At 32.7% G+C, this 14,273-nt stretch overlaps 1 protein-coding gene across 2 annotated transcripts; it reads left to right on the top strand.

Annotated features, from left to right (window-relative positions):
• Positions 1 to 1,603: 1,603 nt before the first annotated feature.
• Positions 1,604 to 13,178, top strand: LOC127715184 (uncharacterized). 2 transcript variants are annotated; one of them, XM_052221224.1, is made up of 6 exons: positions 1,604 to 1,629; positions 4,591 to 4,799; positions 6,263 to 6,403; positions 10,377 to 10,469; positions 11,345 to 11,506; positions 12,010 to 13,178. In XM_052221224.1, the coding sequence occupies exons 1-6, from the start codon at positions 1,620 to 1,622 to the stop codon at positions 12,148 to 12,150; spliced, it is 756 nt and encodes a 251-aa protein (XP_052077184.1). In that variant the 5' UTR covers positions 1,604 to 1,619; the 3' UTR covers positions 12,151 to 13,178. The 2 variants fall into 2 exon arrangements, with proteins under 2 accessions (XP_052077184.1, XP_052077183.1); XM_052221223.1 differs by lacking the exon at positions 1,604 to 1,629 and adding an exon at positions 3,174 to 3,209.
• The last annotated feature ends 1,095 nt before the right edge of the window (positions 13,179 to 14,273 follow it).

The following is a 14,273-nucleotide window of genomic DNA, read 5'->3' as shown; positions in this document are numbered from 1 at the left end:
GACACAAACAATTAATGCAGCTACATCAGTATTGAAACAATCTATCAAATGATGAGATAATATTTGTATCACTTTGAATGTTACTATCAGATGTAATCAAAAGTTATTTTTGCCATATTATATTGATTGATTGATTGTTGTTTGTTCAATGTCCAGTGGCACATACTTTAGGAAAATTCAAGGCGAGACCAAGTTAACAATGTAATACTAAGTACTATAACAGAGGTTTACTGGGATGAAGGACGGAACATTGTCAGTTCCACTGGATAATAAGGGAATTTTAGATAAATACAGAAATGTTGCCTTCCAACAGGCCAGCAATGGACCCTTCACTCTATTGGTGGTCTCTTGTTTAAATCATAACATTTTTCTATCATTAATCCGCCCCAGTCTTCACAGCTGCTTAGATTGATTTTTTTCGGATGGTCTTATTAAGCACTTCGTCTCTTCCACAGATATATTTTCTTTTTTATAGTAATCGTCGGAATCTCGTTCTATCATTAAAGTTTAACCTTGTTATTAGATTGATTTATTTACTTTCATTGTAGAAGGAGGAGAATGTATGCTAGCTTAAACGAGTTAAGAAGGAACCCATACCGTATGAGATACTGCTTAAAATTTATCATGTTAACACAAAAGATGTCAGTAATCTTTCAAATCTTCTAACTTATGTCTGATGTCTTTTAGGTTTTTCCGGATTTCCTTAAAGTGTGAATGATCTCATATAGATACGTCTGACCGTACTTTACATGACAGATATATGGAGGTAAAAAATCTTCGAAATTTTACAGACATCTTTGATAGAAGAAACTCTCGTATCATTGATAATGAACAATATCCTGAATTGTGGCAGATAAATCGAGGACAATAATAAAAAAAAAATAATAATATAGTTTTTAATTTTAGACTTTGATTTAGAAATCGTTCACTTACATCATCCTATTTATATTGCAATTTCAAGGCTTATGCACAACCCGATTCTGTTTTTTTTTCTACATTATACTGTTTAGACTGTATTTTCTCAGAGGAAATTAGAATAGGGGGGAAGAGAATGGTTCAACCAATTTGTGGTTCTATGATTAGCATCTACGGTCAACGTTTTTCGATACTTCAATTTAAAAAGGAAATATTGATTGAAATCCTTTCTGTACGGATAATTTCGGCGGTCAGTATGTATTATATTTTAGTATCGCTTAACTTATGCGATGGTCGTTGCTTAATGGTTAAGACAAGGATGTCACTAATTATTTAACAGCCACCAATCTATAATCCTAAATACTGTACCAATCCTACGTACATCATATATGTTTCCCAAGCTTAGATTGATTTATTACTTTTTCGTTTTCTTTTTCTTGGTTTTGTTTTTATATTAATTTTTATATGCATATTTTTATTACATGTACTATGTGTTTCCTTGTATAGCGAACGCACATCCCTTTACTGTGTATGGGTCTTTCAACATTATATAGTATAAAAATAATGGTATAAATCGAAAGGTAATATTGTAGTTTCATTCGAGTATCTGTTTTCAAGACGGATTTGGGTATTCCGTTATCACCACATAATTTAGAATTTATTATCATTCCATACGAATATACGGAGAAGGGGAAACAACTACAATGACATCAGGTAAAATGCATTATATTCACGTTAAGATAAAATGAAAACATAATTACAGCAGAGTTCTAATTTTGTTCTTTCTGAATCAATATTGAAAGAATTTTTCGAAGATCTATCAAAAAAACGAGATAAGATTTGTATCACTTTTAATGCTACTATCAGATGGTATTCAAAGTTATTTTTGACATATTATATTGATTAATTAATTGTTGTTTGTTAAATGTCTAGCGGTACATACTTCAGTAAGATTTAAGGCGAGAAAAAAATCAATAGTTAGGTACTATAACAGAGTTTACTGGGATGAAGGACAGGAAATTGGTAATGCCACATGAAAATAAGGGAATTTTAGATAGGGACAGAAATTTAGTCTTCCAAAAGGCCACCAACTTCACGCTTTTGGTGATACTAAGTTTACCACTTTGGTTTAAATCATAACATTTTCTATCATTAATTCGCCTCAGTCTCCACAGTTGCTCTGCCGTTTCTTTCTGATAGTCTTAATTAAGGACTTCGTCTCTTCCACAGTTCTATTTTCTTTTTATAGTAATTAATAATAGAATCTCGTCCTATCAATGTAGTTTAACCCTAACTTTGTTATTAGACATATGCTAGCTCCAATTAACAAGGAACCCATACCGTATGAGATACTGATTAACATTGTTCATGTTTACATAAAAGATGTCAGTAATCCTTAAAATCTTCTAACTTATGTTTTATGTCTTTTAGGTTTTTCTGATTTCCTTAAGGTTAGAAATTATCTCATATAGATACGTCTGACCGTACTTTACATGACAGATATATGGGTGTAAAAAATCTGCGGCGGATAAATCGAAGATATTAATTAAAAAATAACAGTTTTTAATTTTAGGTTTTAGATTTAGAAATTGTTCACTTACATTGCAATTTCAAGGCTTATGCACAACCCGATACTGGTTTTTTTCCCGTACTGTTTAGGCTGTTTTGTTTTCTTTCTCTCTCGGAGGAAAGAATAGAGAGAAGAGAATAATTCAGTCACTTTGTGTGTCTATGATTAGCATCTACGGTCAACGCTTTTCGATATTTCAATTTAGAAAAAAAATATTCATTGAAATCTTTTCTGTACGGATAATTTCGGCGATCAGTATGTATTATATTTTAGTATGATATCGCTTGACTAATGCGATGGTCGTTGATTGATGGTTAGGACAAGGATCCCACTAAATATAATTATTTAACAGCCACCAATCTATAATCCTAAATACCATACCAATCATAAATCATATATATTTCGAAGCTTCGATTAATTTATCACTTTTTCTTGTTTTTGTTTTTATATTATTTTTATATGCATATCTATATATGCATATTTCAATTACAGACTAACTATTTGTTTCGATCCTTGTATAGCGAACGCACATCCCTTTGCTGTGTATGGGTTTTTTCGTTGAAAAACAATTGTATAAATCTAAAGGTAGTAATTGTAGTTTCATTCGATTATCTTTTTTTCAAGACAGATTTTGGTACATTCCGTTATAACCACATAATTTAGAATTTATTATCATTCCATAAACGAATATACGGAGTAGGGGAAACAACTACAATGACATCAGGTAAATTGCTCTATATAAATGAAAACATAATTACAGCAGAATTCTTATTTTGTTCTTTCTGTAGCAATATTTCATTTTTAACGTGGAATGCTGTATTATATCATATATATTCAATAAGACAAAACAAGCACTTCCAATCACTACAGGTCATATTTGCTTTATGCACTGGTTTTCTGTGGAGTTTTTATAGATTTGTTTGTATTTTCGTCAGCTCCATCCCGCACGTTTTGCCGTTGTTATGTCTTTTATTTTATTTTCCATTTGATAACACCATCAGTTCCCCCTTTTAAGAATGAAGGAAAACTAAAAAATAACTTAAACATGTTAAAATACGATCAATTTAAGTTCGAAAATCTTCTATTGATTTTATTTACACACACAATCTCTTATGTGTGTACAGAACACTTCATATTATTATAGTTGTAAGATCGAAATTTTTTACACATACAATCTCTTATCTGTGTGCAGAACACTTCATTTTACTAGTTCTTGTTATGTAATGCAAATATGTATTTGCTATGCAGGCTTTAGGGTTGAGAGTTGAAATTTTATTAATATGAAAATAAATTCTGATAGAGAAAATAATATTGTCGAACATTAAGTAAAATACAACATTCAAGATGTGAATTATATAGACTGAATGTTTGTATAAATACAGTAATATATAATAATGATAGTTTTGCGATTTATGCTTATTATTATTATATAATTGATATTACGCTGTCATTAAACTACGATCCCAACACAAATAAATATAACGCTGATGTGCTGAAGACCGGTCCAGGCAGCAATATTTCACAGGTAGCATCTTGTCCATAGTCTAAATAAAATCAAGTAAATTACGATTCTGATGTGGAAATAGGCATTTCAGGATGTTACATGACAGATATATGTGTAAAACCTGAAGCATCTGAAAAAAAATAATAATACAACAGCAAACGAAGCTTAATTTATTAGGTCGGAGGAGGGTGGGTCTAAAATTCCAAACGTCTTCTCAGCTTGGTTTTCAAAATAAATATTTAAATGCACAAAGTTTACCAGCAAAACTCTCATATGCTTGAACAATAACAATAGCAGTAAAGGACGTCTCGATTTGACAAGAATGTCCATACACGTATTTGTTAATTCAATAAAGATATTTAATTTAAATTTAATTCATTTCTATTATTAGTTTACTGATTGCATATTGAACCTACAATTTATCTAACAATTTATTTTCTGCTTTATATATGTGTGATTTATTTTAGTACTAAATGTATGTACTTGGTCTTGTAAAACATTTCAATTTAATAAAACAAACTTGTGACTAAGACATGACGTCGAATAAGATACATGATAGTTTTTGCATTTGCTATTTTTTTTAAAATTTCTTTACAAACAGAAAAGAAAAGTTTAGCTGGCAAGATTGCCATAGTGACAGGTGCATCCAGTGGAATTGGAGAAGCTATAGGAATAACATTAGCTAAAGCTGGAGCTAAAGTGGCATTAGCCGCCCGACGGGTAGATAAACTAGAAGATGTGAAAAGAAGAATAGAGGAATTTGGAGGAGTTTGCATTCAAGTCAAAACAGATGTTGCTGTCAGAAGCGATGTAAGATAACTTCTTCAATGTTTAACTGTTAAATAAAAAACAAAAGAATCACATTTAATTACAGATTATCGTTGGTCATCTCAACGAGATTGTTTTCGGGACTGCGAAAGTGAGAAAAGTAATCGAATTGAGAAAACCAATGATTGTCGTTTTTTTATTTTATTTTACCTATGACGACGTTGTCATAGCACGTGCGCCATTAGTTTCTAGCGATTATTGTTCTTATCGCTATTTCACGAAATTTTCCTTTGATCGTACTGACTGATAACTTCCTCTCTCAGCACAGTTGAGTGATATGAAAAATTCTCGGTAGAAACTAAGGGTGCACGTGCCTTTGTGAATTAAATCAACAACGTCGTAAAAGGTAAAATAGTGATAAACAGAGTATCATTGGTCATCTCAACTCGATTGCTTTTCTCACTTTCACCGTACCGGCTCTAGCAGGAAAGTCAATCTCGTTGAAATGACCAACGATAATCTAAAAATATCAGTCTACTGTACTGAGAAAGGAAAATCATGAGTCAGTAAGATCAAAGGAAAATTTCGTAAAATAGCGATAATGTCTAATCTTTAAAGAAACATCGAAAAATTCTTATCGAAATGAGTTAATGAAAGCATATAATAACTGAACACAGAAAAGATTAATAATTAAGAATGAATAATTGATAACTAGCAAATATCAATACCTTTTACCGGTTCACTCGTTAATAGTGTTCCCAAATTTCAGAGAAAAGGCCTTTAACGTTATGCATGTCACATACTTTAATGAATATAGAAAAATGTAAAAATATCACCAAACACACAATACATGGGATCCTCCGGTCGACATACGATAGTGTACGATAGACATCGGAGCATATTCTGCATTTCATGTTTTTGGAAACTTAGTATAATTCTTGACAAATTTTTGATAGCTCATTGTGAGGTTTTTCACTGTTCTCAATTCGGGTCAATTAAGGACTTTCACATTATACACAGACAAAAGTTTTTTTTTATTGAAACCGTACGAATAATTTCTAGATGTCTGTTGGTTTTGCGTCGTTGTGTTGCTGTCGGAATATGATTTTGAAAATGAATATCCTTATTTGGTACATGTAAGAGCTGAAAATAAATAAGACAGGATGGAAATTTATATTATGTAACACAATTATAAAACAGGAAAATCGTTGACAAAATAAGTATGCATTGGGACGAAGGGAAATGGAAGGTCTATATGCAAAAAATCTAGAGTCGGTTTAACAAAAAAAAATTACTACTAAGATTGATCATAGTCATGAACAATTCAGAAGACTTACGAACAATATTTGCGTAAGTCTTTTTGAGAAACCGACTCCTACCTCCCCCTTCCCCCAGAATATAAAAAAAACAAAATTGGTACCGTGCTATGTGATCGTTTCCATTAATTTTTCGTAGCCAATTATTGTTTCCTGAAACGGTCCTAAATATGCGTCTCATGCTTTAAGGTTAAGGAACTAGTGAGGAGAACAGAAACAGAATTGGGACCAGTCGATATAATGATCAACAATGCGGGAACATGGTATTATACACTGGTTAAAAACTTACACGAAGATAAATGGGATCAAATGATAGATGTTAACTGTAAGGTAAGTAAATAAATTAAATAATACTTATATTCTACTTCACTTCGTTCATATTTTTATAAGTTTCTAATTTCTATTTAATAAATAACCTATTATACTAACGTTAGTATAATAATCCCAGAAATAACAAACAAAAATAAAGGATTGACATGGCACACCAACCAGTTTAAATTATATAATGTTTGACATAGAATGTCGATAGAGTTCAAAACGGTTGACTTCCCCAATGAATCTTCAAAATACAGGTCAGAATGTTTGAAAAATTGGTATCATGTTAAGTACTAGTACTACATGCAAATTGTTTCGATAATATACATGTCAAAATGGTGTTAATTTATCTCGATAAATGAAAAAGGCGAGAGAAAACCTTTTATAGTCGAGTAGACCTAACTCCCTACAAAAAAAAAGCACAAGCAAATACATACACCGAAAATTCAAAATGAAATAAATGTTGAAGGAGCAGACGTGTATGACACACAAATAAAATTCAGCAGCGACTGATGGTTTGCTCCCTGAATCGTATTTGAATATTTTGGACCGGAATCTATCATTTATCTATATACATGTATATCAGAAAACAAGTATGAATTCAATACTTATTATTTTGTTTGCAGATCAACCAAATGATATTAGGTACAAGTCTTTGTAAAATTCAGGCAATTTAGAAAAAAAATCAAAATATGGCCGTACAAAAACCATCATATTTTGTTGATGGGTGTCTTGTTATTCGATAAATCCCTAGATAACTTTTGATTAGAATGAATTCAAATAACGGCTCCCTTAAATTGTTAGTTTCTGGTGCATTTCAAGCAAATTCTGTTTTTAATTACCTAAACAAGAGAAGGAAATGAATGTTATATTCACGCACCTTTATACAATTTTATCATATATTAATGTCAACTTGAGTGGGTTTGTATTAGTCGTGTTTTCACAATTGCCTGATTATGAGCCAGATTGGCACTTAAAACTGAATTAATTCAAAGTGAAGACATTAAAGTAGCATTTATACACCTTTACACATGTAGATGGCAGATCGGGACACCTTAACAATATCTTTAAGTTATATGCATTCATCAATTGCTACTCCACCAATCAAATTTTGTATTTGGTGATACAGTCTTGGTGATACAAAGAAGGAATATGATGATATTTATAGGTTTCACAACGAGCAAGAATTGGATATTACTTGATATCCACTCGAGTATTTAATTTAAATATAATAATAAACGAGCCTTTGGGGAGTTTATTACTACTATTTCAACTAAATAACGAGAGTTGATGTTAAGCGATATCAAATTCTCATAAGTTGTTAAACCTATTTCTTTTAAGGGCAACACTCTCACTGTGTAAAACTAAAAATTCCGTGCGAATCGTTGATGTAGTCTTTGCACATACCAGTATGACGTCACATATCCTGTTCAACTTAAACATTCGACATTTTGAAACTTTTTCTACGCTTCAGAATGTATTAGAAATTGAGCGAAAAGTTTTGTATATTATTGAAAAATCCACATATAACCGTTGCCATGGACGAGAAAAACATCGGCTTAACCTTTGATGACCTTCCCAATAGCCAATGAAAAGGTTGTAATATCGTTTCATGATGTTAGATAAGTCAATCATCAATGTTTTTTTTATATATCAAGCTACATTGAAAATGTAAGGCATCAGCATGATCAGTAAAGCTAGGTTTACACTGTCAATCAGACCAACTCGATCAATCTCGATCAAGACAAATTAAGCGATCGGGAGACTGGTCTGACTCAATTGACAAGAATGTTCGGGATGGTCGAACTTGGTCGTCATTGATCTGACTTTCTATCCGAGACTTGTCAAAAATATTCGAGTAAGGATTGAGAAGCAAGTCACTCGAGAAGAGATCGAGAATTCGTCGAGTAGCGGTCGAATTGATCGGGAAAGGATCGTGTAGAGATCGAGTTTGGTCGGATAACAAATATTGTACCGATCAGTACTCGATCATCTCGACCTTTGCTCGACTAATATCCGATCATTTCCCGATCAACGCCAACCTGTTTAATATGTGGTCTAGATTAACTCAACCAATGCCCGATCGCTTCATGATCACTGCGACTTCTATATTTTTCTTATCCCAGACCAACTCGACCAATACCCGATCACTATGCGACTACATTCGACCACTCTTCGATCTCTACTCGGCCATACACGAGTACACATGACTGCTACACAATTTTCTAAAAGTGTGTGCAGATCTGATTAACTCTCATAGTCATTTTTTTCTTCCGCAAAAAAATATTATTACTATCTATTTTTAACTGTACACAAAATCCCCAATGTACAATACGTGTGTGTTCTTATGCTGATTCCGCGTTTTGGCCCCAGAGTATTTTTCATTTATGAAAGTAATTGTGCAATAAAATTCATTTTTAGACAGCTGATGACTAAATTGGCCTTCAAAGTTAGTTTTTAAGAACATCAAGTTTATATTTTACCTGTTTTAAAGGGCTAATTTTTTGTGTGACTGTCCTTATTTTCCGAAAAGCCAGATTTTTTTTGTAGTATGAAAATATGAAGATGTTGCAATGAGAAAACTCTCCACAGGACATCAAATGACACAGAAGTTAACATATATATGTCACCGTACGGTCGAATGTTTTACAAACACTTTTTTCACACGAACCTTTTTTTCAGTCCATGGGATTGAAATTCCATTTTTGGCCAAATTTTGGGGAAAGATGTGATATATTTACCCTCTTTTTTGTTGTCATGGATACACCAAAAAGAAGTATATTTAACAATTCAACTACTGGATATCAAATCCAAGGAAAAAAATTACATACATATGCACATATATGACACAAACAGTAGGCTTGATTTGTAAGGAAGCAAGGAAAAGCAGATGGTAAAATTTATGTATATTGCTATCTAACATTAATACTAATCCAGTGACAAATCTCATTTTGTGGTGTCATTTTAAAGAAAAGATTAGTAAAATTCCCACAACATATCAGCGTCCTACTTCATTTATTGGGGTTCTCTTTGTTGCGCTCCTGCAATTCTCTAATACTTTTGATTTTGCCATTTGATTAGGGACGTTCCGTTTTGAATTTTTCTCTGAGTTCAGAATTTTGTGATTTTACTTCATACTGCCCACACAGTGGTCTCCGTATCGGCCACTGCCTCGCCTAGATTTCTCGGCGCCCGTTGCTGTCCACGTCTTCTGGTTCGTCTTCTACGCTCACTTCAAGCTCCGTCACAGCTATTAACCGGTCTTTCTGAGCTCTAACCACCTTGCTCACTAATCCAACTGCTTTATTTCCATGTAGATATTTTAAATGTATGATTTTACTGAGACCTTCTGTGAACTACTGAAACTAACCAAATAAACGGAGAAAGTGTCCATGGGACACAGATAATAACCCAGCTTACATGATATAACGTTATTAGAAGTCATTACCCAAGAACGGTAAATGTGACGCCACCCAATTCGCACTTGATCTGTGTTTTATGGTAATAAGCATGCCATTATTGGTGTATAGCTTTCATAAAATTCGGTTGAGGCAAAATAAAATTAGAGAACGGAAACTCATTGATGTACTTACGGACAGACAAGGGTAACACTAAATGTCCCCTCTGCTGCAGCGGGTCATATAAAAAAGGCAGACGTTTTTATACTGATATTGTACACACTCGACAAATTCCCGACTATCCCTACAAACCCTATACGATGAGGTCGATCCGGTCTGGTCGAGATCAGGCTGAGATCGAGTATAGTTGACTTGGTCTAGCTAGTCGAGTAAAGATCGTGTAGAGGTCGTAAATTGGTCGGAAGAGTTTGATTACGCTTTGTCGTGGAAATGTGGACAATCGTGATCATCGAGTTGATCTGATCGGCAGTGTGAACCTAGCTTAATGGGTATTTGACAAGATTGATCAGCCTGTTTGATATGGAGTGAGACAATTGTTAATTGAATATTTGCTGTGATATTTTGAATAGGGATTGACTAATGGCGTCGGAGCAGTTATAGATCAGATGGTAAAGCGCAACTCTGGTCATATTGTTAATATATCGTCTGATTCTGGCAAGAAGGTATGTTTTTAAATCATCCATCAAATTTACTATGGCGTTATGCTTGACTTGTTTGTAACTAGTCAAATTGATTACGGTAATCTAAAATTTAACTAGTCAAATTGGTTAAAGCAATCTAAATGCTGTAGCGAATATCCTTTAAAAAAAGGCTAAAACCTTATAAAACAAGAAACCGACCAATTGTGACATTAGAATAATCCAATATATTCATTGGTTCATTTTGTACTTATTTGAATTTACCAGAAATGATTGCGAAAAAAAAAAGAAAAGATAAACTACCTACTAGTTAGTCTATTTTAGCCTATGGTCATAAGATTAAATAAAACTGAAAGATGGTGCTCGCTTCTTTACAATGATATGTTCCATCTGATGACATATTTCAGTTTTTATCTAGTGAACAAAAACAAAAAAAATCAAGTAAAAATGTCCACACAATACCATGAAGGTAGTTTTTCGACATTCTTGATAGCAATTGATCGGTTCATATTTTTTAATATAAGACATACAATTGCAGTTTTGTTTGATCGAAATGAAGAACTTTTGAAGATAAAACCTTTCTTCACATGCTGAAGTGATCATAGTTTTAATTTTTATTTTCTAAAAGTGTTTTTTCCCCAATAAATTCTATCGTTTACTCTCTGTTCACGACACCATGATTTACCTTATGTAATCCTTACAAAATCATTTCCCTTTTGCATAACTTTTACCTTGAAAAAAGCGCGATAACCTTTTTATTTCATATTTAAACAAAACGATATCAAAGTATATTTCACCAAAGTATAAACACTTCTAACATTTTTTGTTCAACAACTGTAATATCTTTTACACTGGTATGCTATTTATAACATTTAGATATCAAAATCAAATTATTTTAGGGATTTCCTGGTCTGGCAGTGTATACCGGAAGCAAATTTTTTATGGAGGGATTCTCCCAGACATTAAGACAGGAAGTATGTAAGCTGGGAATTCGAGTAACTGTTGTCCAACCTGGTAGTGTCAATGTTCCGGATAAGGCAGACAAACATATCGATCCAGAGGTATGCATAATGATCAGTTTCGTTTTCACTGTTTTATAATGGTTTCCCTTTTCTTTTGTTTAAATGAATCAAAAAGCCTTCTCCATCAACTTAAGGCCTAGTGTTTGATATTTAACGATAAGCTTTACACATATTATTGAAGGAACAGACAGGCAGGATATTAGCCAATAAATTTCAATGAAAGAAGTCGTAATATAATTGACAGAATCATTTCTAAAACAAACAAGAATTTTCAATTGGACTTATGTTTTAGTACAACTTTTTTAAAATTTAGTCTGTAATATTTTGAAAAAAACCTAGAATTGCATCTCTTTCTCAATCCTCAATCTTAAGGCCTGTTGGCACAAAATGTCTCAATTAGCAGATTTTCCCTTTCGTGCGTTTTGCTCAACGTATTTTCTTCTCTGTCGTATCTTAATGCTATAATTCTTTATAATCACATTATATAAAACATGAAATGAAAACTTTGTTAATACAACATGTATTTTTCATTTCATTCTCAGGTTAAGATATTTGAAGAAACGTTATCTGGTAAATCACTTGAACCAGAAGATATAGCCAATGCTGTTCTGTATGCTGTCACACAACCTGATTACGTCGGAGTAAATGAAATACTGGTTCAACCTAGAGATAAGCCGTTCTAAACAAAACTACATTTTTATTTGTATTGACGCATAAACAATTATTTACTTAATGTGTTGTAGATTAATCTCTTGTATTAGATGGTTATTCTTCAGCGTGTGGCTTTTATGAGTTATTCAAGTTGAATGTTAATCTTTTGATAGAATATTCACTTTGCATGTTTCATCTAAATATTCTAAATATCACCCAACATGACTATATGTTATCAATCTTTTTAATAACACATTCTATATTTGAGATAATTAAACATTGCTATTGTATCCTTTCAGTCTTAAAAAAAATATGTAAACTGAAAGAAAATTTAAACCAACTAAAGGAAATCGAAACCTTAAAAGATGACTGCAGTCCATGTTTTATTTGATGGCAGTTAAAAAGTCTATGAGCATTACAGTATGTATGAGCTCTTGCTCTGAGTGTATCTGAAGACATTAATAGCCTTTTTTGGTTGCATATCTACATGCTTATAACACACATGTCATTTATTTTGAAATTGGTAAAAATATCATTACACATGTATGTGTATTTCACATTATTTTAATAACAAAGGAAGCATCAACTGAACATTTTGAGTCCCAAGATTCATCACAATGTAATTCATTGAAGATCTGCATTTTAGATGAAGAAAATAAAGACTTGTGTATAATCTTGGTGATAAAAAATAAACAATTTTCATAAAGATTTTCATAACGGAATTTCTTTTTACAGGAAAATACGTCTGAGAGCTTTGATATGCAAGTATTTGATTTATTTTGCGGGAAAACGCTGTGTTTTGATACAAAGCAATCTGCCAGAGTTCAAACGATAAAGATATAAGCAGTTTTGTACGTTGTACTTAAACATGCTTTCAAATATTCGATTTTAAGAGTTGTTGTAAAAGTAAAAAATGTTTAAGAAACATATTTCCTGGACTTTTCCTTCCAATGTGCATTAGACAATGAAATTGAGAATGGAAATGGGGAATGTGTCAAAGAGACAACAGCCCGACCAAAGAGCAGATAACAGTCGAAGTCCACCAATGGGTCTTAAATACAGCGAGAAATTAATTCCCGCACCCGGAGGCGTGCTTCAGCTGGCCCGGGCCGAAACAAAAATGTATACTACATGTAGTTCAGTGATAATGGACGTCATACTAAACTCCAAAATATATAAAAGAAAATAAAAAAAAAAAAAAACATACAAGGCTAACAAAGGCCAGAGGCTCCTGACTTGGGACAGGCGCAAACATGCGGCGGGGTTAAACATTTCTTTTTATATCTCAACCCTTCCCCTATACCTCTTGCCAATGTAGAAAAAACAAACACACAACAATACGCGCAGTTCAAAAGAAGTCCGAGTCCGATGTCAGAAAAGGTAACAAAAGAAACTAAACAATGATACATAAATTAACAAAGGACTACTAGCAGTTACTGACATGCCAGCTCCAGACTTCAATTAAACTGATTGAAAGATTATGTCTTCATCTTATGAATATCAAGTACAATCCCTCCCGTTAGGGATTTAGTATCATACCATCATAAAATATATGAGAAAACATAACCCGTATCATGCCGACAACTGGTTTTAGAATAAATGTGTTTATTTCCGATGCAAAGACCTTATAAGTTTTTTCAATAATAAAGCCAAAATATGCAATCTTTAATGAACTGACAACAGTATCGTAACTATACCCCTTCTCTAAAGTCTGTTTAAAGGTTTTGTTAGATTTTGAGGTGAATGACGACATTTTTGTTATTTGTAAAGATTATTACCGTAAAAAATTGGATGTGAAATACCTGAACGTATAAGATGTCTGCATGTTGAATTATATTTACAAATGATGTCCTTGTACCGATGATAAAATTTAGTAAATGCTTTGACGCGTTTGTGATATCGAAAACCCTGGTGTAATAATTTTTCAGTAGTACATAAATTTCTCTCGCTAAAATCTAATACGTTGTACCTCAGGAATAGATTACTTTAGCTGTATTTGGCAAAACTTTTAGGAATTTTTGGTCCTCAATGCTCTTCAATTTTGTACTTTAATTGACCGTTTTAACATTTTTTTACTCGAGCGCCTCTGATGAGTCTTTTCTAGACTAAACACGCGACTGGCGTAAATATAATTTCAATCCTGGTATCTATGATG

This window comes from Mytilus californianus, unplaced genomic scaffold (assembly GCF_021869535.1).
Source record: "Mytilus californianus isolate M0D057914Y unplaced genomic scaffold, xbMytCali1.0.p SCAF_9, whole genome shotgun sequence".
NCBI classification, from domain to species: domain Eukaryota; kingdom Metazoa; phylum Mollusca; class Bivalvia; order Mytilida; family Mytilidae; genus Mytilus; species Mytilus californianus.
The sequence above is the reverse complement of the archived record's forward strand: the minus strand, read 5'-3'. Positions and strand labels throughout refer to the sequence as shown.